Source organism: Haliotis cracherodii, unplaced genomic scaffold (genome assembly GCF_022045235.1).
Source record: "Haliotis cracherodii isolate W230 unplaced genomic scaffold, xgHalCrac1.p SCAF_4, whole genome shotgun sequence".
NCBI lineage: Eukaryota > Metazoa > Mollusca > Gastropoda > Lepetellida > Haliotidae > Haliotis > Haliotis cracherodii.
The window spans coordinates 30,304,619-30,330,222 of NW_027266297.1; the positions used below are offsets into that span (position 1 = coordinate 30,304,619).

The following is a 25,604-nucleotide window of genomic DNA, read 5'->3' on the forward strand; positions in this document are numbered from 1 at the left end:
TGACGACACGATGAACCAGAACGATCTGACCCGGTCCACGGCGCGACGACACGATGAACCAGAACGATCTGATCCTGTCCTCGGCGTGACGACATGATGAACCTGAACGATCTGACCCGGTCCACGGCGTGACGACACGATGAACCAGAACGATCTGATCCGGTCATCGGCGTGATGACATGATGAACCTGAACAATCTGACCCGGTCCTCGGCTTGACGACACGAGGAACCTAAACGATCTGACCCGGTCCTCGGCATGACGACACGATGAACCAGAACGATCTGACCCGATCCTCGGCGTGGCGACACGATGAACCAGAACGATCTGACCCGGTCCTCGGCGTGACGACACGATGAACCAGCACGATCTGATACGGTCCTCGGCATGACGACACGATGAACCAGAACGATCTGACCCTGTCCTCGGCGTGACGACACGATAAACCAGAAATATCTTACCAGGTCCTCGGCGTGACGACACGCTGTACCTAGACAATCAAACCCGGTCCTCGGCGTGACGAACCAAGGCTTTAACAACTGGGAGAGAGAGAGAGAGAGAGAGAGAGAGAGAGAGAGAGAGAGAGAGAGAGAGAGAGGAGGGGGGGGGGTTCTTTCTTCATGAGAGTGATACATATATATAAACAAGTAAATTATAAATAAGAACATTTACATGTTTTTAAATCGAGGTGACAGATAAAACTAAGTTAAGCACGTAAAAAGGGGAATTTTAAACTGACATCCTGCGATTTTGCCCCTCAAGTTAATCATTTTCTTGAGTTTGGTTTGTTCTGTGGTGAGAGTGGTCCATATCAGCACTGAATGCGGAAATTAAAATGGACCGAACAGAAATGACATAACGGAACAGTAAACATTAATGTTCTCAGTTTTCTTAAAAAGTGAAGACGTGAATTATAAGCAGTTTCCGTATTTCCTGAAATATTCCGGTCGATGATAGGCCCCAGATATGTGTACTCTGTTACACAACGCTAATACACTAAATACACTAGTGTATCTAAAATCGTCATCTACACAGAATAGAGGGTTTAAAATAATGTGTATTCAGACGCTTTGCGAGTTTTAAATGCTTTGATTGGAAGACGTTCAGGTGTAAGGAAAACAGCGCGAGAAGAACCGATTACATGCCACGTGTCAGGAGAGGAAACAAAACAGCTTATACCGGAAGTAGTGTAACAGGAAGTAGCATGTGTAGATTTGAAATGAGTTCTTGAAGCTTACATTTGTCAGACCATTCACTTCAAATATCCTGTAGTTGATTAACATTTGATGCTGGATACACACTTGTCTTCAGAAAAACACAGGATTTGCACCCAACCACACATGAGAATTACTTTAGATTGCTACAGAATGTATCCGTTCCAAGTTACACAAAAATATAATTTACATATATTTTGAAAAAAATGGCACTTTATTTACAATTACATTTTTCTCATGCATGTGTATCTCCAAAACGTGTCAAACATGTCAACCTGTTTTCGGTAAAAACATGACAAAAAATGTCTGTAAAGCCCCCGTTACACTTTGATAAAAAAGAAAACTTTGACCAAATGTTCTTGGTCCAAGTTGGACTGTTTGCACTCATCAAAGTTTTTGACAGGCCGTCAAAGTTTCGGTGGGAATTATCTTGCCAAGATGAATGCTACGACGAAGAATTTATTGCTGTTGTCATATGTATTTTGTGTATTGCCATGTTGAGAAGGCGGTGTCTGGGTAGGCAAGGGCATATTTGGTCCCGAGAATGCTAGCTCGTTGTTGAAACAAATCAATTAATTCTTCAAACATCTCGTCAGTCCAAAATAGTTGACTCATTTTGATTTGACTCAATGCACCTCCGGTTGAAAAGGGGTAAATGTTCGTTGCAGTCTGATTGGCGAAATTAAATCAACGACATCAAACTTTGATCAATGTTTGAGGAGAAAAAGGATCGGTTTCTATTCCATCAAAGTCCCGCCCAAACCAAGTTTTTGATAGTGTAACGGGGGCTTTAGGCTTCATTGAAAAATTCATGTAGCACAAATGAGGCGAGGTGAAGTGAAATGGGGTTTAACGTCGCTTCCAAGATTATTGCACTTATATACAGACGTGCATGTACGTGTGTTTGTTTGTGTGGCTGCTTGTACTAGTCCGGACTGATGCCGATTTATACTGCTAGCCAACTGAGATACCATGCCGCAGTTTAACATGACTTCCCCACTCAGACACAGTATACTGACCACAAGCCCATCAGTCCTTGATTTAGCCCCTTAATGCCGAGCGCCAGACAGGGAAACTACAAGTACCATCTTGTAACGCCTTTTGGCATGACGCGGGCTTATCTTAATGATAAAGCAGGGATCGAACCAAGGACCTTCCGCCACTAGACCACGTTGGAGGTCTCAGACACATGTTTCGCAAAAGTTGGAGAGTGGTAGGACATTATGTTTTTATATTACATATATTATATATACAAGTGATGCGGGGGGAACGCGTTTCCAATTCTTTCCGCCAGGAATACCAACAACCCGGCCCTAATACACTGTCAGTAGTCAAGCGTTTGATTTTGTGGATAAAAGAGTAAAATATCTGTTTGTATTGTAAATAAAAATGACAGCATTTAAAGTGACGCGCCGATGCCCTAGAAACGTTTCCTGTGAGTATGTAAAGAGGAGAAGGGACAGCACTTTGTGTGTCACCTTATCTATGTACCAAGGAATTGATGGAGTGTCATACTACTATGTAGCGGATGGTGTATTATTTTAAGATCCTCCCCTCCCCTCCCCTCCCCCCTCCCCCCTCCCCTCCCCACTCCACTCCCCTCCCCACCCCACCCAATCGCTGAATGTTAAGTGCAAAAATACGACAAACCAATCTGAATGCGCGAATGACTCGGTCACAGAATCCCTCAGGAATAATGTTTGAATTTACATGTGTCTTGCCTTTTAAAAATATATCCAAGATACAGTTAAATGTGTTCAATCATACTGTATAATACTGAAAGGTCCGATGTGTTTTCAATAGCATCTGGAATATATACGATACATGGGGAATATACGGGAATCATTACACAAAGAGTTGACAGTGTTTTTATCTGTGCCCGTTTGCGCTTAGACGGAACCCAGTCGCAAAAATGGCCACGAGAGGGGAACGAGTCGCTATTCGGCTTGTCCCGGAATTTTACGATTTGGTCACGAACGCCAGCAATCTTTACTGCAGAAGCAGCTGGGGCTTGAGGAATATATTACAAAGAACATTAATTCTTATTGCTTTGTAATCGTGGATATAGCGATTTGGTTAAGGATGTGCGCATTTTGTGATTCTCTAAGTCGTGTAGGGTAGTAGTGAATTTGGTTGAAAACATGTCACCAAATGAGAAATTTTAAAGTTATAGTATTGAACTTAAAAGGGCATAATCTCCAATAAGACTGTTAAATGTATAAACGTTTAGTGAGCGTTACCCATGCAGGAAAGTCGATGTTATCGGTGATCTGAGCGAAGTGAGACTTCCAAAACCTTCAAACATGCTCGTACCATGTTATAGATTATCACGGACATATTATAAAATGATGCATGTGTACGATCAAGGTAATCACAACAGAGTATTTAATATAAACAGCATCTACACGGTGGTGTTCATGGTGTTGTCCGGAGTGATCAATCTTTGATAATTAATGATAAAGCATGGATGGATTCTGTCTTGCAAGCTGCAAAATAAGGGTCTTCCATCTACAACGCCAGCAAGAAATTATTTCTGTTATCCACAAGTAAAGTCTTTAGTTATATTTACACAGACAGAAATACGTTCACAAATTTTATTTATACCGCCTCAAAAAGAAAAAAAAAGAAAAATAAATAAATAGATGAATAAAACAAATGGAAAAAATAATTTGCTATCGTGTTTAACAAATAGAAATTTTATTCGCTGGACATAATGGCCGAAGTTAAAAAACTGGATTGAAAAAAACATTAAATTGGTCTTCTCCATAGTACAGTTCACGGAAACACAAATGTTGGTGTTCATAGTGTTGTCCGGAGTGATCAATCTTTGATAATTAATGATAAAGCATGGATGGATTCTGTCTTGCAAACTGCAAAATAAGGGTCTTCCATCTACATCGCCAGCAAGAATTTTTTTCTGTTATCCACAAGTAAAATCTGGTTATATCTAGACAGACAGAAATACGTTCACAAATTTTATTTATACCCCCTCAAAAAAGAAGAAAAAAAAGATAAATAAATAAATAGATAAATAAATAAAACAAAAACAAACGGAAAAAATAATTAGTCCTCATGTTTAATAAATAGAAATACTATTCGCTGGACATAATGGCCGAAGTTAAAAAAATAGATTGAAAAAAACATTAAATTGGTCTTCTACATAGTACAGTTCACGGAAACACAAATGAGTGCTGTGTAGCAGTGTCCAATAAACCTATCTCAGCTACCTAGCACCCACAATATTAAATGAATGGTCCCTCGCGAGTATACATGTATGTGTGTGGGGATGAATGAGGGTGGGCTGGTACAGGGGACTTTTATATATTCTCAACCGGAATCTTCACGAGGTTCACACGCAGAAAATAAGTCACCAACTACAACATAATCCTGTAATGTCAATTCTATTTATAAATAATCCCCAAAACAGTCATATGACCATATCAGATAATACAGACCTTTCCCGAAACTATTAAAAAAATCAATGACTAGAATGCGTTCTGAAATGCCTTGAATCCAGGTTCAATCCGTATACAATATTATCTTCCACAGGTATAGCTCTTTCAAGGAAACAAAAAGACAAAAAACATTACCATCGTTATCAGTAATGTGCATCATCGGCATATCGCCCCCAACACGACACCAGCGTTGGTACAAAATGGGCTGTTTCAGACTCGGGTACCTAACGTCTATAATTTGGCTCTAAAAAACAAATGGCAGCCCTCCAGCACCAATTTTCCAAAGGTCACTTCCTGACGACAAATGTTTATATTTTCGACCTAAGGGTAATGCCAACATAAAAGACTTGACCTTTAAGATTTGCAGTGGCGGTTTTTATTAAGGGGAATCGGAATGACGGGAATATCTGAAGTCTATATATTGAAAAAGAACGTGGGAACTTAGGTATTTTTTTCTTTGGAATGCATGGAATAAATGTGATTTAGCGGCTCCCCAATGGACAATTTAACTTGCCAAAGGAGATGGGTTTTTAAAACAGACCGCTGCGTCGCTGCCAGGAAAGCCTTAAATCATGTGAAAGGCTTCATTTTATTAACGATCCAGCTACCGATCCTTAATGCCATTTACCTGGGCAGCTTAAATGTGGGATAAAGCCTTCAAAATCCACTTAATCAAAGCACATGGCGTGTTAGACAAATAAACAATGGGGACCTATGTTAGTCAGCAAAATCAAGTCAACATCATGGCCAAAATCGGATACAATTTCCAGGTTACTGCGAACACACAATAACAAATGCATCCACTGTGATGTTTTATTTTCGACCGGGTTGGGCAATCATCGCCTTGAAATTAACTTACAAAGACGACTTAACTAAACTGCCTCCCGAGTCTTTCCAACTACGGAGGACAATATCTCTGGGATTCCATGAATATGGAGGAAATCTCTCAGGGTATCGATCAATCAATCTTTGTCGATTCCCACTTTCTTCCCCTCACGAAAATCGATCGATCTTCGACAGGAGGCTTTCACGAGCTGAAATCGCCACCGTTGCGATTGACATATCAAGCACGATATTGAGATAATACTTTCCGGACGACAATACTTAACATTAGAGAGCTATTTTCCCTCGGGCGTCAGGCGGAAGGAATAAAGTTTCCGGTTTGGCTAATTAACGGCGTAATGAGGGGTTGATGCGACCAATCTACGTCAACGTCCACGGCGTAGTGATAAGGTCGCCACGTTGGGCGCAAATCGGGAAATCTTGAAATCCCAGAACGAAAATAGTGCCAAATTTGAGCTTGATGAAACCGTTAGACCAATCTCTTTGCTTAGAAATGAACTCGTTAGGTGTTATCAATAAGTGGGCTTGAATCCCCAATTTTACTCTTTTTTTCAGCTTCCGTTCGAAGGAGATGTACTTCTCTCAAAGGTCGTATTGTAGTTAACTGATCTTAACACATGAACGATCAGACGTCTTGAATGTCAAAACCACCGGCGAGCTGTTCACACCAAATTAAGAGACCTCTTGAGATCTCGTATTTCCCTCTGGGCTTTTGTCTGCATCTTTTGAGCTTCCTCGGGGGACTTCAGCTTCCAATTTTGCCTATCTGTTCATTACGCCATCTTGATCATTGCCTCTTTCAAATCTGTTCATTTGTAAAGATTTATCACATCTCCGTCTTTTCACCGCTTCCCCAGCGCCGCCATTTTGGAATTTCCACGATCAAAGAGATGTCGTCTGCGTGTCTCACGAACGACGAACGCCCGACTTTTTATTGAATTTATTTAGTATTGGTGGCAGCTACATCAGATTAAAAAGCGAGTAAGGTTACTTGAAACAGAAGAAGATGTGTCCAAAATAGAGTTTGTGAAAATTTGATTAGTCGATTTGTCTTGTTTTTCTTTTCTTTGACAAATTAAACTTCCTTTAGCCAGTAAGAGTAGCTTGCGAGGCTAGACTACGTCATTACCCACCATCTCGACCTTGTTCAATCAATCTACATTAAAAGATTATCAGTTTATACCACCAAATATCTTGTCGAAAGTACATCGGAGTCACGATTAAGAAGGAGTATGCTTTACTCTCCACACACTTTTTCAAAGAATGCCGATGAACGGAGTTTTATCCCCTTTTTTGCATTGGTGATTTTAGACTGCAAAATTTAATGCGAATTGTTCTCGATCGCATTAATCTTAGTCCCTTTTTGATTGAAACGTTTTAAAAGTTTTAAAGTTTGTTTCATGTCGTAGTTTCACACTTGGAAAGTCTGGAGTTAGTTGACCATGTAATAGTACTTTTAGGTTCATATTAGATATTTGGTAGTGGACTTTCTTGGAGTTGTCGTTCTTGTCTCTGGGTTCAGCTTGTTCTTATAAGCACAACAAACATTCCAAGTGTCCAATTAACCCCTCCGTCTGTCACGCACAGTATTGACGAGGCACTCCTGTTGTCTACACAGACTAATTTAGTTGGTGCAAGTAAGTGATTCTCTCTAAGGAAAGTGACTGATGAGATCTGTGGGGGATCGCCTATCACTTCATGGCGGGATCTCCTTATTGCATGGTGGGATCTCCTCACCGCATGGAGGGATCTCCTCACTGCACAGCGGGATCTCCTCACCGCATGGCGGGATCTCCTCACTGCACAGCGATATCTCCTCACCGCATGGAGGGATCTCCTCACCGCATGGCGGGATCTTTTCACTACATGGCGGGATCTCCTTACCGCATGGCTGTATCTCCTCACTGCATGGCGGGATCTCCTCACTGCACAGTGGGATCTCCTTATCGCATGGCTGGATCTCCTCGCTGCATAGCGGGATCTCCTTACCGCATGTCTGGATCTCCTCCCTGCACGGCTGGATCTCCTCGCTGCATAGCGGGATCTCCTTACCGCATGTCTGGATCTCCTCCCTGCACGGCGGGATCTCCTCACTGCATATCGGGATCTCCTCACTGCATGGCGGAATCTCCTCTCACTTATATCAGTGATTGTTGATATCAGACATATGCTTAAGATATAGTCGGAATAGTACAATGCACTCAGTTTTCAGCAGATATGTTCTTATGCCTAAGGAACGGGTTTTGTCCCTTTTAATTACTGCTGTTAGACCGCGTGTGTGCATCTTCCTTTGCCTTTGGGTTCTCGTGAGTTCTTGTTCTTGTATAAATGTTTTGCAATAAAGAGACGAAGGTGTGTAGTACTCTGTAAGCAACTCATTGAAACATGCTTTTTTCTGATCTCCTCGGCGTGTGATCCGGCTGATTGTGTTTCATTGTACACAACAGCCAACACGTTAGCCTTAGACCTAGGCAGACAACGACTGTCTCTATGGTCTAGAGGATAGAGCGCCTGACCGGGGAGCGGAAGCTCGGTGGTTCGGACCCTGGCTGCGTCGGTCCAAAAGACGTTAAAATATTGTTGTTACCCTGCCTGGTGCTCGCATTGAGGGGACAACACAAGGAATGATCGCCTTGGAGTAAGGTATTCATGTTGAACTGCGGCATGGTATCTCAGTGTACTAGCACGAGAAAACCGCTCGTCCGGATAAACATGAACGCGACGTTAAATCCCATTTCACCACGCCACACCACACCACACCACACCACACCACACCACACATCACTCAACACCACACCACACCTCACCACACCACACCACACCACACCACGCCACGCCACGCCACGCCACGCCACGCCACGCCACAACGCCCCGCCCTGCCCCGCCCCGCCCCGCCCCGCCACGCCACGCCACGCCACGCCACGCCACGCCTCGCCTCGCCTCGCCACGACACGCCACGCCACATCACGCCACACTTACACCACACCACACCACACTTACACCACACCACACCTCACCTCACCTCACCACACCTCACCTCACCTCACCGCCTCCGTGGTATAATGGTAGAGCGTCCGCCCGACGAGCGGAAGGTCCGGGGTTCGATCATACCAAAAGACGTTAAAATATGGTACTTGTTGTTACCCTGTCTGGCGCTCGGCATAAAGGGGCTTAAACAAGGACTGGTCGGCTCGGAATCAGTATACTGCGTCTGAGTGGGATATTCATGTTAAACTGCGGCATGGTATCTCAGTGAGCTAGCACTATGAATCGGCATCAGTCCGGACTAGTACAAGCAGCCACATACACACACATACACGTGCATGCACGTCGCTATATAAGTGCAATAATCTTGGACGCGACGTTAAACCCTATTTCACCTCACCTCACCTCACCACACCACACCACACCTAGGTATAAGCAACGCACCACGCCATCGAGATGCTGCGACACACAGTAGGCTGTGCCGCAAATGGCAGCAACTTGAGCCCCATTAAATTCAGTACTGGGCAATCGGGACTCCCCTTCTCCGGAATCACCTCGGGCTATGAACAGTTTAATATTAATCCACGGCAAGTATAAATCGTTGGAGGTTCGTGAAAACAATATGTCACCTGTAATATGATTAATACATTTCGTTTGTATCAATTATCATGCATATGCACTGAAACATACCGTTACAGTTATATCATCAGTTTCAGATGTCGTACTTCTGAATACTACACTTGGCAAATCGTTTTCACGTTTTGCAATAGTCCACGTACCAAATGCAGTTCCACGACATGGAACTGCCAACTTCCAACCTCCTTTAGGTACGCGGTATTCGGGGGTCTGTTTACAGGGTATTCTGGACTTGGCAGTGTGGGACGCAGGGCGCGTATGTAGCAGGACGTGGAGTTATCCCACAGATGACATCCTTACCTTGTCAGCTTGCTGACGGGGTTAACCTCTTTGGTCATGTGGACAAGGCGTCCGACCTCGGTTCAGAAGGTCCGTGGTTCGAATCCCATCACGGGACTCGGACATTTTATGGCCGCTACATTGGCGCCCAACGTGGGGCTGAGCATGTTCATATTAAATTTGAGCAAAATAAGCCTCAATACCCTACTATGCGGCCCGGGACGTGCCTTCTGTTGACAGGGGAGTATGTAGCAGGACGTGGAGTTATCCCACAGATGACATCCTTACCTTGTCAGCTTGTTGACGGGGTTAACCTCTTTGGTCATGTGGACAAGGCGTCCGATCTCAGTTCAGAAGGTCCGTGGTTCGAATCTCATTACGGGACTCGGACATTTTATGGTCGCTTCACGTATATAATTGTATTTGGTACGAAGATTCAACAAAATCACGGTGTACGGAAATAATTTATACATATATTTTTCTACATATATTCAGTAATTGCACTTCAAATCGCACCCTTTTCACAATGCTCTGATATCTGTGTTAAGTAGTTCGGGTTTCAGAAACAATGAGACTGAGTAAAAAATCAGACTCCTTTCAGGATTCAGAGAGGGTTGGGTTGGCATCCTCAAAAATGGACTCTCACAATGTATACCCATATGGGTATCGAACCCGGACTTTTGTCGAAACGAGCGAAAGCCTTTAGCACTTGGCTACGTTACAATCAGACCATGTGACAAGATCACATCGCAAAACTGCCACAAAGCTTCTCCGCGTCTACACTATAAATGAAATTACTCCGAACAAATACACGATAACCGCTTACATTATCTCACCATTCTAGCCACGCAATTTCAAGCTGTCATCCAGGCTTTAAACAGCCAAGGACGCCAGTCCTCTCAGAAAGTGTGAAATAACTATTGGGTTGTATGGTCAGTGATTCTATCAGAAATGATGGATGGTCCACGAGGAAATATAACAGCCAGCCACGGCGGTATATTATACAACACGATAGCTTCCAATCATTTACTGACGGACTGACTGGTTATTGAGTTCCGTGACGCAGACGCGTTCCCAGTGATAACATCACGGCCACATAAGACTATGCGGGTATGCGTATATGCGCAAGCTAAGGGGAATGAGTGATGGTAATTCTGGAAATGGTGACAATGTAATCGATGCTCCTGTTTCTTATTAAATTATTACTGTTGTAATAGTTTCAAATTATACACAGGCACTAATATCTGATTGTATATGGATTTATGAATTGTGAGTGCCACTGAATTACGACGCTGGGGCGTCGACAGTTGCAAAACGGCAGCCGAGAATTAACCGTTACGTGATCTTTGACTCTTATAAGGTATTTTCTTCCTTTCAGAGTAGTGAGTGAGTGAGTGAGTGAGTTTGGTTTTACGCCGCTTTTAGCAATATTCCAGCAATATCACGACGGGGGACACCAGAAATGGGCTTCACACATTGTACCCATGTCGGGAATCGAACCCGGGTCTTCGGCGTGACGAGCGAACGCTTTAACCACTAGGCTACCCGACCGCCCCCTTTCAGAGTAGAGTTATATCACTTTACTGAAGATAAGAAACCGTTAGACACTGCAAAAAGGAACGGTATATTGTTCCGTTCGTTTGCCGCGAATATTGCAAGATTGTTGATGGGACGTAAAAGAGAAATGCACTCACTCCCTCACTCTTCGTAGCTAATGTGTTTTCATTTTTAAGCTGAAGTTTATATATAAAGTAATAATTAATTACATACAAGACTAGATCCCTTTGTTAATACAGAAACCTATTCTGGGGTCGGCCCAATTCAATATATTTAATATTTCTCTGATCCTTGTTTTTAGGTATTTTTGTTGTTGTTTTTTTTGTTTTTATATTCCAGGATGCGGGTTAAGCCGCTATATATTCTCGGTTATCAAATATTTAAACTACTTGGTTATCGAATCATCATAAAACTCCATCCCAATTCGAGATATTTGTCCGACCAATCTCTGCTACATTCTTCTTATAAGCCGCAATAGCGTAATTAGATTTAGGTTTACGTTGTATCAGTCTGAGATCTGTTTGATCGAGTTAGACGTTTAATTTCAACTCCTCTGTAGGAAAACCACCCTCAGTGCTTATTCGTGTGATTTCTCTCGGCTGCTGTTGAATGTCCAAATACTAATTTAACTTTTAAAATATCACTCAACACTTATTCACCCAAAAAGTCCTTTAACCACTCGACGATCGTTCCCAGTACGCCTCTCAACTCCTGCTGAACAGCGTGAGAAGATGGCGGCGACAGCCCACGGCAAACAGAAGGTATTGACGCCGGTTGCTGATGGAGATTTTATGTATGAGGATGCTATGATATTGTGTTAATAAGAAAAAGGAAGGGAAGTAGATAAAAAGGATAGTCTGGATATGGAAAGACTATCAGACGTTGGAAATAATTGAATTATTCATGCTTCCATAAGATAAGGGAGCGTTGATAAAGGTAATTGAAACGTGTCCCCCAGTTAAGTCGAGGGAACGGACTCCACTGTCTGCATGGTGATGAGGTTGTGAGACCATACGTATACTGGCGGGGAACTTTGACAGATTACCATTTCATTCAACACACACACACACACACACACACACACACACACACACACACACACGCACGCACGCACGCACGCACGCACGCACGCACGCACGCACGCACGCACGCACACACGCGCGCGCGCGCACGCACTCATGCATGTACGCACGCACTCATGCACGCACGCGCACACACGCACGCACGCACGCACGCACGCACACACACACACTTGTCCCAAATAATTACATTCTTGTCGGATATTGACAAGACGGTCAGTGAGAAATTAAGTCGTATTTTGTTCACTCTCCATTCATGCTCATGACAGTGGACAACAGCTGCCAGAAGCTGGAGGCGCAAATTGATCATGGCTTGGTTGCATTGACTTGTGACCAGTTCTGGGATTGTATACATCGTTGCTGTAATATTGCGGTAATATTGCTGGAAAAGCAGTATAACCCCACTCACTTGGGCACTCACCCCTATTGTTGCAAGTTCCCTGTTAAGCCACGACAGTCGTAACGCTATGGTCGCTTCAAATATGATTTTACGACGCTATTTTTTAAACTGTAGGAATTAGAAAAGAAAAAGAAGATATTAAAATGGTCACCGATCAAGTTAAGCTGTGGCCTACTCCTGCCCCCGATAATATTATAAGCGGTTAAAGGGACTGTGCGATGTTTCACTGTTGGCACTTCATCAGGCAACCGGCGTTCATGTCTTATGTCTTTGTTAGATCTGGGTTCTAACATGACACGTGTCCCTGTTGTTAGATCTGGTTTCTAAACATGACACGTGTCCCTGTTGTTAGATCTGGTTTCTAAACATGACACGTGTCCCTATTTTTAGATCTGGGTTCTAAACATGATACGTGTCCCTATTATTAGATCTGGGTTCTAAACATGACACGTGTCCCTATTATTAGATCTGAGTTCTAAGCATGACACGTGTCCATATTATTAGATATGGGTTCTAAACATGACACGTGTCCCTATTATTACATCTGGGTTCTAAACATGACACGTGTCCCTGTTTTCAGATCTGGGTTCTCAACATGACACATGTTCCTATTATTAGATCTGGGTTCTAAACATGACACGTGTCCCTGTTAGATATGGGTTCTAAACATGACACCTGTACCTGTTGTTAGATCTGGGTTCTAAACATGACATGTGTCTCTGTCAGATCGGAGTTTTAAACATGACACGTGTCTCTGTTATTAGATTTTGGTTCAAAACATGACACGTGCCCCTGTTATTATTTGTTTGTTTGTTGTTTAACGCAGCACTCAGCAATAGTCCAGCTATATGAGCGATCTGTAAATAATCGAATCTGGACCAGACAATCCAGTAATTGACATCGATCTACGCAGTTGATATACGATGACATGCATCAACCACGTCAGCAACCTGATCACCCGATCCCCTTAGTCGCCTCTGACGACAAACATGGGTTGAGGAAGACACAGTCTTACCCGGATCTTCACGATTAATATCTGTTATTAGATCTGGGTTGTAAACATGACGCGTGCATTGCATTACATTAATGGATGGACATTGTATAAGAAAACGCCATCAGTATGAATGAACTCACAGGAAAGAAGCAGCCTGTTGAATAAAGAAATCCGTTCCATTGAGAGAACGTTGGGGTCAGTGCAGTGCAGACCGGGGGCCACGCAACACTTGTGATCTCACGTCGCCACCGACTCTTAGAGGTGTGCACTCATCGATCCAAACAACATCAAAGATACCCGGGCTTTTAACAAGCACAGGTTTAAAGAAAGAATAAATCACACCGACACGGGAATTGTTGCTTTAAATAATCAAATCCTATAACCAAGTTCCATTTTCCTCGAGCTTTACGTAATTGCAGGACGAATCCTGAAAAGATTTCAAGTCGACTTTCAAAGAAATATAAGAGACAATTTAAAGACGCAATCCCCTGAACCTAGCTCTGCGGCGAGATGTACCTCAGTGTCATCAATTACAGGCACATGGAAAAAAGGTCCATTGAACTCCATTCGCGCGTTAATGAATTAGTCCTGATGAAATTAAGGACCAGCGTTGGAGTCACTAAGGTAATTTTAAAGGGATTTGTCGAGAAGCAAAGATTGCTGAAAACTACAATGGCTGTCTGAAAGCGCAAGGAAGAAATTAACATCGCTCAGTGTGCATCTGTCAAACCTGAGCGAACTCTTAAAAAAGCAGCGTATAATAGCTTCTGTGTTTTCTGTTGAGAAACGGCTTGGGCCTAAACGTGGGTTGATGGTCAGCATAAGGAGGATACAATTACCTAGCTTCGCCGTGACACATTAAAATACACTATTGTTACAACAAATTGTTTATTTATTCGAAAGATTTAGATTGGCGCTTTATGGTGGTGATTTTATAAGCGATAAGGTGCGGTATTTAACGACAAAATTACCAAATAATGTCTTTCGGCCAGGCCCTTCGGGACTAATAAATACAAAAATTCTTAATGTTTATTCATGGCATGCATCTAGATATAGTACGATACTACTGTAACTTTGTTAATTCTTAAGTTTTTAAGTTCTTAAATATTCTGAATAATTGATTGTGAACAATTAGTTCCCCTCTGTACTTTATGATAGCTGCACCAAAGCTTTCTGTCATGAGATGGGTATACAAATTGAATGCTGGCACGTTGTTGTAATGCTGAAATTTGCTTCGCAGGATTCAGTAAAAAATCTCTATACCGTATTAAAGATGAATCATTGTTAAGAAAAATGTTTCGTGGATAAAAGAGTGTTGCATATACATGTTTTTAAATTTGCATTTTATTTCAAATTTAATGCTTGTGAGTTTTGAACTCAGAAACTATTACGTGTGTCAAGTCAATTGGAACGGTTTTAAATATGTTCGTGCGGCACTCTTTTAACAAAAACAAGCCCTTGACTCGAGTAGATTCTTTTGGAAAGTGGGCAAAGAAAGAAGGGTCTTATAAAAGAAAGTAGTTCATCTAAAAGGTCTAAAAGATTTCATAATCGATCAGTGATTAAGCCATGCTTCTGTACTTGGAAATAAGTGGAAGTCAGACGATCTTTCCACATGGAGTGTTTGAAACAAATTCAGGGGGTCGAACCGGAACTCGAAACCCACGACCATAGGTTCCTGGCACACGTAAGGGACGCAACTCTACACAGCGAATTGTGGAGCCACAGGCGACTTGTACACCCGTGGCCTGGATGCTTATAATATTCGACGACTTAAAGACAACTGTACCTTTATTGAAGACTTTAGATTCACCACTGAATATCTCATTTCATTAAAGACATTCAAATATCGCCTTGATTTGAAAAATCACTTCGCAGAGCGTCGATGAATCAACTCCTGTTAATCCATGCGTCGTCCATCTTTCTCACTGGTGGTTCAAATGTTGTATTGTATACCGTTTGTTTGCGAGAATTCCATCCTGATCTAAATAATTAAGAAAAATGCGCATTTGATGACAAAGTTTGGGAAATTAGTGTCAAATTTTAAATTATTTCCGCTGGATTCTTTAGATGAACGTTGTCGGAACTACTCTCCTGAGAATCAAGCAGTCCCAATGATCGATTGCATGTTACACAGAAGAAAAGAATACCGTCATGTGTGCATTGAATTGAAGGAAACGTTTGAGACTCGAGAGAACAAGTCGACCTTCCTGAACTCACACAACACCAATCAATGTAAAGTTTTATTGTAAAGTTTTACAATGCATTTGCCTGCTCCTTGACTAAAGCAATCTCAGGCACACTTTCAGAACACGCCGATAGGCCTGGTGGAATATTGACCACAGGCTAAAACTAATACATTACCTGTTTTTAGTTTTAGTGTCTTGGTCATCAATGGTGGGGAAGGGGGAGGTTTAATTAATTTTATCTAATTTAGGATAAGATGGTTGTAATATTCGACCTGGTTCGTCGTATTTCAGCGTTACCCGGTGGTATGGATCGTGCTGCCGATATAGCTGCAGTTAGATAACTGTTTTGATTCAAATGCCAAGACGGAGCTGCCGAGTTATAATTGCTATGTTATAAATACCGCGACAGAGCTGCTGTGATATAATTGCTATGATATAACTACTGAGGTGTTGTAACTACCGTGACGGAGCTGCCCTGATATAACTCCTGTGTTATAGCTACTGCGGTGTTATAACTACCATGACAGAGCTGCTGTGATATAATTGCTATGATATAACTACTGAGGCGTTATAACTACCGTGACAGAGATGCCGGGACATAATTGCTATGTTATAACTACCGTGACGGAGCTGCCCTGTTATAACTCCTGTGTTATAGCTACTGCGGTGTTATAACTACCATGACAGAGCTATCGTGATATGATTGCTATGATATAACTACTGAGGTGTTATAACTGCCGGGACAGAACTGCCGTGTTATAACTACCGTGACAGACCTGCCGTCTTATAACTACCGTGACAGAGCTGCCGTCTTATAACTACCGTGACAGAGCTGCCGTGTTATAACTACCGTGACAGAGCTGCCGACTTAAAAATTCCGTGAAAGAACTGCCATGTTATAACTACGGTGACAGAACTGCCGTGTTATAAATACCGAGACAGAGCTGCCGTGTTATAACTACGGTGACAGAACTGACGTGTTATGACTACCGTGACAGAGCTGCCGTGTTATAACTACCGTGGCAGAGCTGCCGTGTTATAACTACCGTGACAGAGCCTCCGTGTTATAACTACCGTGGACAGACCTGCCGTGTTATAACTACGGTGACAGAACTGCCGTGCTATAACTACCGTGACAGAGCTGCCGTGTTAAAACTACCGTGACAGAACTGCCGCGTTATAACTGCCGTCACAAAATTGCCGCGTTAAAACTACCTTGACAGAGCTGTCGTGTTATAACTACCGTGACAGAAATAACGTGTTATAACAACCGTGACAGAACTGACGTGTTATAATTACCGTGACAGAGCTGCCGTGTTATAACTACCGTGACAGAAATACCGTGTTATAACTACCGTGACAGAGCCTCCGTGTTATAACTACCGTGACAGAACTGACGTGATTCAACAGAATTATTTTCATGATGCTGAATATCAAATATATAACCTCTATGAAAACTGTAAATAAACACTTAACAGCACAGTAGCCCCAGCGGATGGGAATGACGTGAAGTTATACTTATATTGTTAAACACTATTCAACAGCTCCGGTTGTTGTTTTTTCATTTTCAAGGCAAATGTCTATACGATGGTGCCAAGTTTTCCTGGGAATGCAAGACGCGTCGATTCACGGTTCATGAGCGTACGTATATCACCAGAGACCATAGACCGGTCTCTGATATAACAGTCCGCATGAAACTGAACCGTTTTCACACTATTTGGTTTTTGATTAACTTAAACAATCGTTAACTGATCGCCTGATTGACCCCGGCCAAGTGAATAACCGTTATAACACGTGCAGGTCGCGCCTTCACCCTCACATAACAGTAATTTACAGCATCTATAGATACCGTCTATTTATATCCTCTGTGCCCATCAGCGAGTTTTGGCGTAATAAATTGGACCTGTCAAAGGCACGCACAAGTGAATATTATTCTTACCTAAGAAACCGCTTACTTCAATATACAGCAATATCTGTACGGAACATCACGTATACAGACTTCGCGGGCGGATTGTTTAGCTTTGAAGCCAGACTTCCAACACTCCCGTCATGTGATGAATAGGCTGATATCGCAGAAATAAAACAAAAATATCACTTATGCTAGTATTTATTTTGTTTCGTGTAAATTCAGCTTCGCCCCACATGACGGCGTCTCTCGCTCCGTCACCCCTGCTGTGATATCTTCGTATTCAGACTGGGGGCACGGCTGGCCCAGTCGTCTAAGGCGCCGCGATTCGCTGTGCAGAGTTGCGTCCCTTGGGCACGCCAGACACCTATGATTGTGGATTCCGAAGTGGTAAACGTCTGAGACATGCATCACTTGGGGCTTTCCTCCCACATCAAGCTGACACGCCGTGATATAACTGGAATACTGTTAAAAGCGGCGTCAAACCCAACTCACTCACTCACTTGTATTCAGACTGATCAGACCCAGAAGGCGCCGTATTCTGAAAAATGGGCCCGATTTACCCCCTCACATGTCAAATGAAATGGCCAGCATTATTTGGTGTAGGTTTGGAATCTATATAAAACTTTGCATAGGAATATTCATCCTTCAGAGAACCATGCCTCTATTCTATGATGCTAATGCCCTCGACCCATTCGTCACCGTTTTGGAAGTGACGTCACAGCCTCCGCCGTTCATACTAGACTGGGCTAATGTCTACCTAAACTAAACTCGTATACCAACAGTAGAACCAGTTTACGTTCATTTCCCTAACTCAGTAAATGTTTCTCACTCATGAGAGTACTATGATTGGACGGCTATTTTTAGCATCGTGGTATTGGTTCAATGGGAATGGGCCCAGGCTGTTTATCACAATAGAAAGGATATATAATACCTGGTATCATCGAGGGTGAGGAATACCCACGTGCACCTGTCCGTACATATTCTTGCAGTAATTTACACAAGTTATAATGAGCACTATATTAAATATTGTCTTTTTCGTCCATTTTCACATTTAACATTTCCACTTCCCTCTCATGGGCATAGTCTCGGTTCCGACTTCTTTGGTGGCACCAAACTGCCTGGATTATGATCGCAGTATTACGCTGCTGAACATGCAGTATCTTAATGAATCTGTACATATTTGGATGCCACCCTCGAGATGATTTGTGGCGTCGTCCTACCGCTCAGAGACATAGAATTGTGCTACGTGACAAAGTCACCTTTGGTGTTAATGATGGTTGGGAATCCTCTTTGTGAATGAATGACGACCCCCCTTAGAATTGGGAATAAACTGGAAATCAACCTGCACAATTGCCTCAGTGTCTGTAGTTCACTCACTCATTGATATATACTTAAAATGTTTACACTCAGTACAGTGTATGTGAATTGAGTTCACCAGTGAGTTGTGGCGTTATACTTTATGAGATGTTTACAAATTACCTGTATGTGAGATGCCTCCCTTACTCCCATCACCACGCTCGTGTGAATTTGTAACCTATAAACAATAGGTGCTAGACAAATAGGAAGAACCCTATACTAATGACCCACCAGGCAGACTGGGCGCCGTCCCGATCATTGAAATTGCGCAGCGCGTCAAATAGGAAGAACCCGTTTAGCCCCATCAAGGAGAATCCCCTTACTGGCGGAATTTTTCGTTTGGAAGACAATTTCTGGTGTCGTTTTTTTATAGTATATTTACGCTATTTCCGATTTTCAAATTTCATTTTGGTCAAGCATTTGTTATTAGGTATGCCCTAAAGTATTAAAATATGTAATTTTGCCACGTTGGCTTTACTTGCCCTTTAAAAGAATTATCCCTATCAAAATTTGAGCAGTGTATCACATCCTCCCTGTTTTACTCAGCCCAGCCCTCTCTGTTCAATCAGTGTCACGAGCAGGGTAAAACATATCTAAGGTAATGACTGATTGATTGATTGATTGATTGATATGTAAAAGCGCTGACACGATACAAGATACACGATCGGATATTTCTTCCTAAAATGGCATTTCTTAATCAAATGGCTACATTAACTAAAAGGAGTCAGCTCTTCTACCTAATACGAAAATGACTTTCGGTTAACAAACTTAATTATATGTACACAGCGTTGATATTGCTATGAGGTTCTCAATTGATGTGTTTTTCTGCAGTCCGCTATTACTAAACTCACGCATACATCCCATTAATTGCCCTGGAAACGTATCAGTCGGTAGTCAACATTGATAAATATAACCCAAGTATAATTCAACTCGCGAGTAAACAGGTTGATGAGGTGTGCATGATCACCGTTCGATGACGACAAGTCTGTTTTAATATGTCTCGTACAGAAATTAGCATCAACACGAATTTGTTTGTGTCTCATTTAAACATATTTAGAAAGAAAGACATACAGACAGACATATAGACAGACACAGAGAGAGAGACAGGCAGGCAGAGAGAGACAGGCAGACAGAGAGAGCGAGAGAGACAAAAAGAGACAAACAGACAGACAGAAACAAAACAGATAGAGACAGACAGACACAGAGAGAGACAGACAGACAGAGACAGGCATACACAGAGAGAGAGAGGGGGGGGGGGGGAGAGAGCGAGAGAGACAGACAGACACAGAGAGGGAAAAACGAGTTGTTTGATAGAGGGGCGAAACACAATGTATGAACATGTCCTTCCACTTTTTGTCTTTTAGCTGCACAAGAAATCGTAAAATTTCAATCTGATAACGGAGAGTTCCACAATCGGATAGACGATGGGTAAAAGGATTCGCACGAATGTCTTAGTCTTGTGAGAGGAACACTGATGTTTTCAGAGTTTCTCAGACTGTATTAAGTTTTTTAGCTGCAATGGTTTTGGAAGAATATCTGTTAGATAGGACGGAGCCATATTATGATTAATTTTGAAGATTAGACCAAGTTTACGTTTCTTTCTACGCCCAACTTAGGTCTCCGAACGGTTTAGTAATATAATGAATACCTGGAGAATTATTTAGGTAGACCAGTTGCAATGCGTGCAGCTTCCAATTGTAATGGTTCCAGTGTCTCACTTTGTCCTTCGGTGCAACCATCCCATTCATCCCTCACGTGTGTATTCAAAGTGTGGTCTTATGAATATTTTATAGAGATTGTTAATATACTGAACAACAAAAGTTCCTGTGACATTGAATAAGATTTAATGCAAAGTTATGGGTTTTTTTATCAAATCTGAAACAATTTCGGTTTGCAACAGATAAAAGACTCCTGTAAGTGTTCAAATGGTTTAATTTGCCATACTGACTTCAGAAAATGCGTGATTTCATTAAAAAAACATGAACATGCCAAAATGTCAATTTACAAATCAATAGCGTGTGTGTCCACCTCTGGTTGTGATGCAAGCAACACATCTTCGCTCCATGGAATGGGCCAGGTGTCGCACAAGAACTTGTCCCCACTACATCGTCGTTCAACGTAGACGCTGTCTTCACCACTGTAAACGTGCTTGACGGTGGTTTCCTGTCAAAATGGGACGTCTGGCGGGTCTTCTGGCGACAACCCATGCACATCTGAGGCGGCGACGTACGGTTTGTGAAGATATTTGTCGAAGGCCAGGGATGCTTCTTGCAGTCACTGTTGCTGGCTTGAATCTATTTCGTAGGTGTGTTGTTCGAATCCAGTTGTCTTGTCGATTATTGGTCACGCGTGGCCTGCCACTCAGAGGATGGTCTCTGACTGCATTCGTCTGTTGCCATCGTTGCCATAAACACCAAATGGTGTTTCTGTAGACGTTAAATTGTCTTGCAACATCACGTTGACTCGATCCTGCTTCAAGCATACCAATGGCTCGCAGACGCTCATTTTCGGACAGGCGTGGCGTTTCGTAATATTGAATAATTGTGTAAGTTTGTTGTTTTTCTGAGTGGTTGTTGTCAGCACGATGCTAAACAATGCATATGGAATTCCGTTAACGCACATGCTTTTCTAGCCATTCTTGGGTAGTGAAATGCATGGGGCTTGCATAAAGGTCAACTTTTGCATGGAATGCCTGCTTTTCTGTAGCAGTTGCGTTTTTGTGACTTGATTCCATACATGTACTAAAATATTGGTGTCACAGGAACTTTTGTTGTGGAGTATATTTTTTTCAGTGAAGATGTTTGAGTTTTCTCATTGAGTAAATCATCTTGATGGTGCCAAGTTTTCCTGGGAATGCAAGACGCATCTATTCACGGTACATGAACCGTTTTCACATTGTTTTTTCAACTTAAACACTTGTTAAACAATCGTTAGCTGGTCCCCTGATTGACCCGCGCAAAGTGGATAACCGTTACAGCATGTGCAGGTCGTGCTTGTCTGTCTTACAGACCCTCATACAAATATATCCAATACAGCCCACGCAAGTCTATAATGTTTGGCAAGTCTAGATTACTGCAGTATCAGTTCTGAAAATGAAGAGTCTCCGGGCCCCTTTTTATTATATATTTATTAAGATAATTTAACAACTGCTGTTTTTTTCTGCAAGATATGTTCATTTCAGAGGCTAGATGTTAGGTAGAGGGGAATGTCCGAGTAACTCTCCATTCCTTAAAAATAATGGAGCAGAGGCCCATTATTTTTAAGGAATGTAGAGTTACGAGGATATTCCCCTACTTAAAACTCATCCCTACTTTTACACTTTGACAAAATATTCTGTAGTTGAAAAATTTGAAAAATAAACCAGAACTCTTTGTTGTCCGTATTTATACTGCGTGAGTCGACCTTGCGTGATGCACGAGGAATGCGTCCTCTGCCGCTGTTGCACGTGCGCCAAGCTCCGTGGCGAGTTGACATTTACAATGCATGGTACACGGCTCTTCATAATTGTATTGGGTCCTAAACTAGTATTTATCAATCGCTTGCACATTGTTAATACATGCTGATGGGTATAATTGGAAATATAGAGCCCCGAACATGCGATATTTATGTTACCTTATTTGTTTGTTCTCGTCAAAGGTTTATCTAACTATCTATAAATATGAACATTGTTGTGGGTAACGTGCTCTAACACAAAATATATACATATTATTTTGAGCTTTTAAGCATTATGCAAAATTGTGAAAATATTTAATAGTTAATTTCACATTCTGCCTACATGTGCCGCAGTAGCTGAGGTTGACAATTACGCGTTTTCAAATCTAACGATGCGTGTTCGGACCCCGCTGGCGACACATGTTTTCGGAATAAAAATGAAAATATTCACTTGTATATATATATGTAAAAACATAGTTCCGTCTGTTCCAAGTGTAAATTAATTCAAATGTTGCTTCAAGAAAATGTACAGTTGACAAGCAACTCTCCATTCCTGATAAATAATGGAGCGTTCAAACAATGGAATGACGTCACAGATGTGTTTTAATCTAAGGTCGTGCCTTCACCCTCACATAACAGTAATTTACAGCAGTCTACATATACCGTCTATTTATACTCTAGTGTCTAGCAACTAGTGTTTCACTTTGTCCTTCTGTGCAATCATCTCATACGTCACATGCATATTCAAAGCGCGGTCTTGTGAATTTTTGATAGATATTGTTAATATTTTTTCTGTGAAGTAAAGGTTCGAGTTTTCTCATTGAGCAAATCATCTTGAGGGATGTTATGATATGGTATTATGTCTGTGTCTACGTCATTGTGTGATTATGAGTGTTATTCCTGTCTCTATATTTCATCATCAAGCATATCTCATGTTTCGTTTATGAGAGACCACATACACGTGCATGCGTGTGTATCATTAGTGGAAACACGTGCAGTCATGCAATTTCTCATTCGGATAAGGTGAAATCGGATATTGCCAATAGTGTCTGTAGCGAAACCATAGTGATCTATTTATCAAGATTTAACTCGCTTAGTGAGGTGAGGTGAAATTGGGTTTAACGTCGCGTCCAAGATTATTGCACTTATATAGCGACGTGCATGCACGTGTGTGTGGCTGCTTGTACTAGTCCGGACTGATGCCGATTTATGGTTCTAGCACACAGAGATACCATGCCGCAGTTTAACATGAATACCCCACTCAGACACAGTATACTGACTCCGAGCCGACCAGTCCTTGTTTTAGCCCTTTAATGCCGAGCGCCAGACAGGGTAAAAACAAGTACCATCTTTAAACGTCTTTTGGTATGACGCGCCAGGGGATCGAACCCCGGACCTTCCGCTCTCCGGGCGGACACTCTACCACTAGACCACGGAGGCGGTCAACTCGCTTAGTGTAAGGTAAGGTGGGATGAGGTGAAATCGGGTTTAACGTCGCGTTCAAGCTTAGTGCACTTACACTGCTTCTTGCATGCTTCGTGTGTGTGTGGCTGCTTGTACTAGTCCGGACTAATGCCCATTTTATAGTACCAGCCCACTGTGATACCATGCCAGAGTTAAACATGAACACCCCACTCAGACGCTGTACGCTGACGCCGACCAGTCCTTGTTTTAGTCCCTTAATGCGGGGCGCTAGGCAGGGTAATAACAAGTACCACTTATAACGGGGTTTTTTTTGTATGACGTGGCCGGGGATCGAACCCCGGACCTTCCTCTCTCCAGGCAGACGTTCTTCTTTCGTGTCCAGTTACTTACCTTTGTCACAAATCCGAGTGAGTGAGTTGGTTTTAACGCCGATTTTAACATTATTCCAGTTACATCGCGGCGTGTCAGCTTAATGTTTCAGGAAAGCCCGAAGTGATGCAGGTCTCAGGCGTTTACCACTTCGGTGAAACCCGAGAGTAGGGGTATGGCGCTGACAAACCTAGAAACATAAACGAGGCGAACCGGGATTCGAACCCACAACCATAGGTTTCTGGCGTGCCCAAGGGACGCAACTCTGCACAGCGAATCGCGGCGCCTTAAACGACTGGGCCACCCGTGCCCCCGCACAAATCCTAACTCACCTTATTTGCAAAATATAATATACACATTAACTCATCTATTTTCATTTGTATGTGTGATGCATGATTGAACCATGCAGAGCATCGTGTCTCCTGAAAGTCATTGTATTTACGTGCAAGCTGCGACTGACGGGATCGGATGGCCAGGCTTGCTGAATTTGTTAATGCATGTCAGCTTAATTGCGTAGATCGATACTCGTGATGTCAATCTTTGGGCTATCTTGTCCAGACTTGATTATTTATAGCAGAAATGTAGATGAAATATGGCTGAGTGCGGCGTTAAGAAACAAACAAACAAACAGTCTATTAACGCCGTGAAATGTAGCCATGGGGAATCGTTGGTTGGTTGGTTGGTTGTTTAACGCCGCACTCAGCAATATTCCAGCTATATGACGGCGGTCTGTAAATAATCGAGTCTGGACCAGACAATCCAGTGAATCACGAGCATCGACCCACGCAATTGAGAGCGATGACATGCATCAACCAAGTCAGCGAGCCTGACTACCCGATACCGTTAGTCGCCTCTTACGACAAGCATAGTTGCCTTTTACGGCAAGCATGGGTTGCTGAAGACCTATTCTACCCCGGATCTTCAGGGGTCCCATGTAGAATCGATGAATGTCAGTGTTCAGTATTGACAAGCCTACAAGAAAACACACCATCGAACACTTGTACAATGTGAAGATCGTGTGTTGTTTTACGCCGCAGCCAGCCATATTCCATCCACATCAAGACGATCCGTAAAAACTATAGTGGTTGATAGCATGAGTCCACGATTCAGGGCACTGGGTCACGGAGACTCATAAAGAGATCACCATTTTAACCAACCGAGTCGGCTCACTGAAAAAAGCACGTGTTAATGGGGACCTATTCTATAATGGATACGGCATTGAAAGAAAACTACTTATAGTAGCGTCCCAGTCCGCAATTCTGGATGTGAACGTTCTAGAGAGCTCATGAAGACAACTCCACGCCCCTAGGGTCGTTATAACTCGGTATAACTCCAACATCGATTTGCGTACAGTCCGTGGCTGTGAGATAGCTTTGTGGGCCACAACGAATCCCATCAGTCCAGGACCTATGCCACGAGGTCACCGGAGGGGTTAAAGTGCTCGCCTAACGCGCCGGGTTTGATTCCACATGGGGACAATTAG

General features: G+C 42.6%; 1 protein-coding gene across 1 annotated transcript; it reads right to left on the reverse strand.

The window, feature by feature from the left end:
- Positions 1-7,207: 7,207 nt before the first annotated feature.
- On the reverse strand, positions 7,208-9,737 carry LOC139479366 (nitric oxide synthase-like). The gene is made up of 2 exons (XM_071262225.1): positions 9,700-9,737; positions 7,208-7,625 (listed from the first exon to the last, which is right to left on the reverse strand). Exons 1-2 carry the CDS (start codon positions 9,735-9,737, stop codon positions 7,208-7,210), a joined length of 456 nt encoding a protein of 151 aa, XP_071118326.1.
- Between the last annotated feature and the right edge of the window lie 15,867 nt (positions 9,738-25,604).

What these genes read in the sequence shown, in the direction of transcription:
- LOC139479366 (XM_071262225.1), bottom strand. Translation starts at nt 9,737, where the DNA reads ATGACCAAAGAGGTTAACCCCGTCAACAAGCTGACAAG. An exon ending in CCCGTCAACAAGCTGACAAG is followed by an intron (nt 7,626 to 9,699) that starts GTAAGGATGTCA and finishes TCCGCCATGCAG; the next exon opens with TGAGGAGATCCCGATATGCA.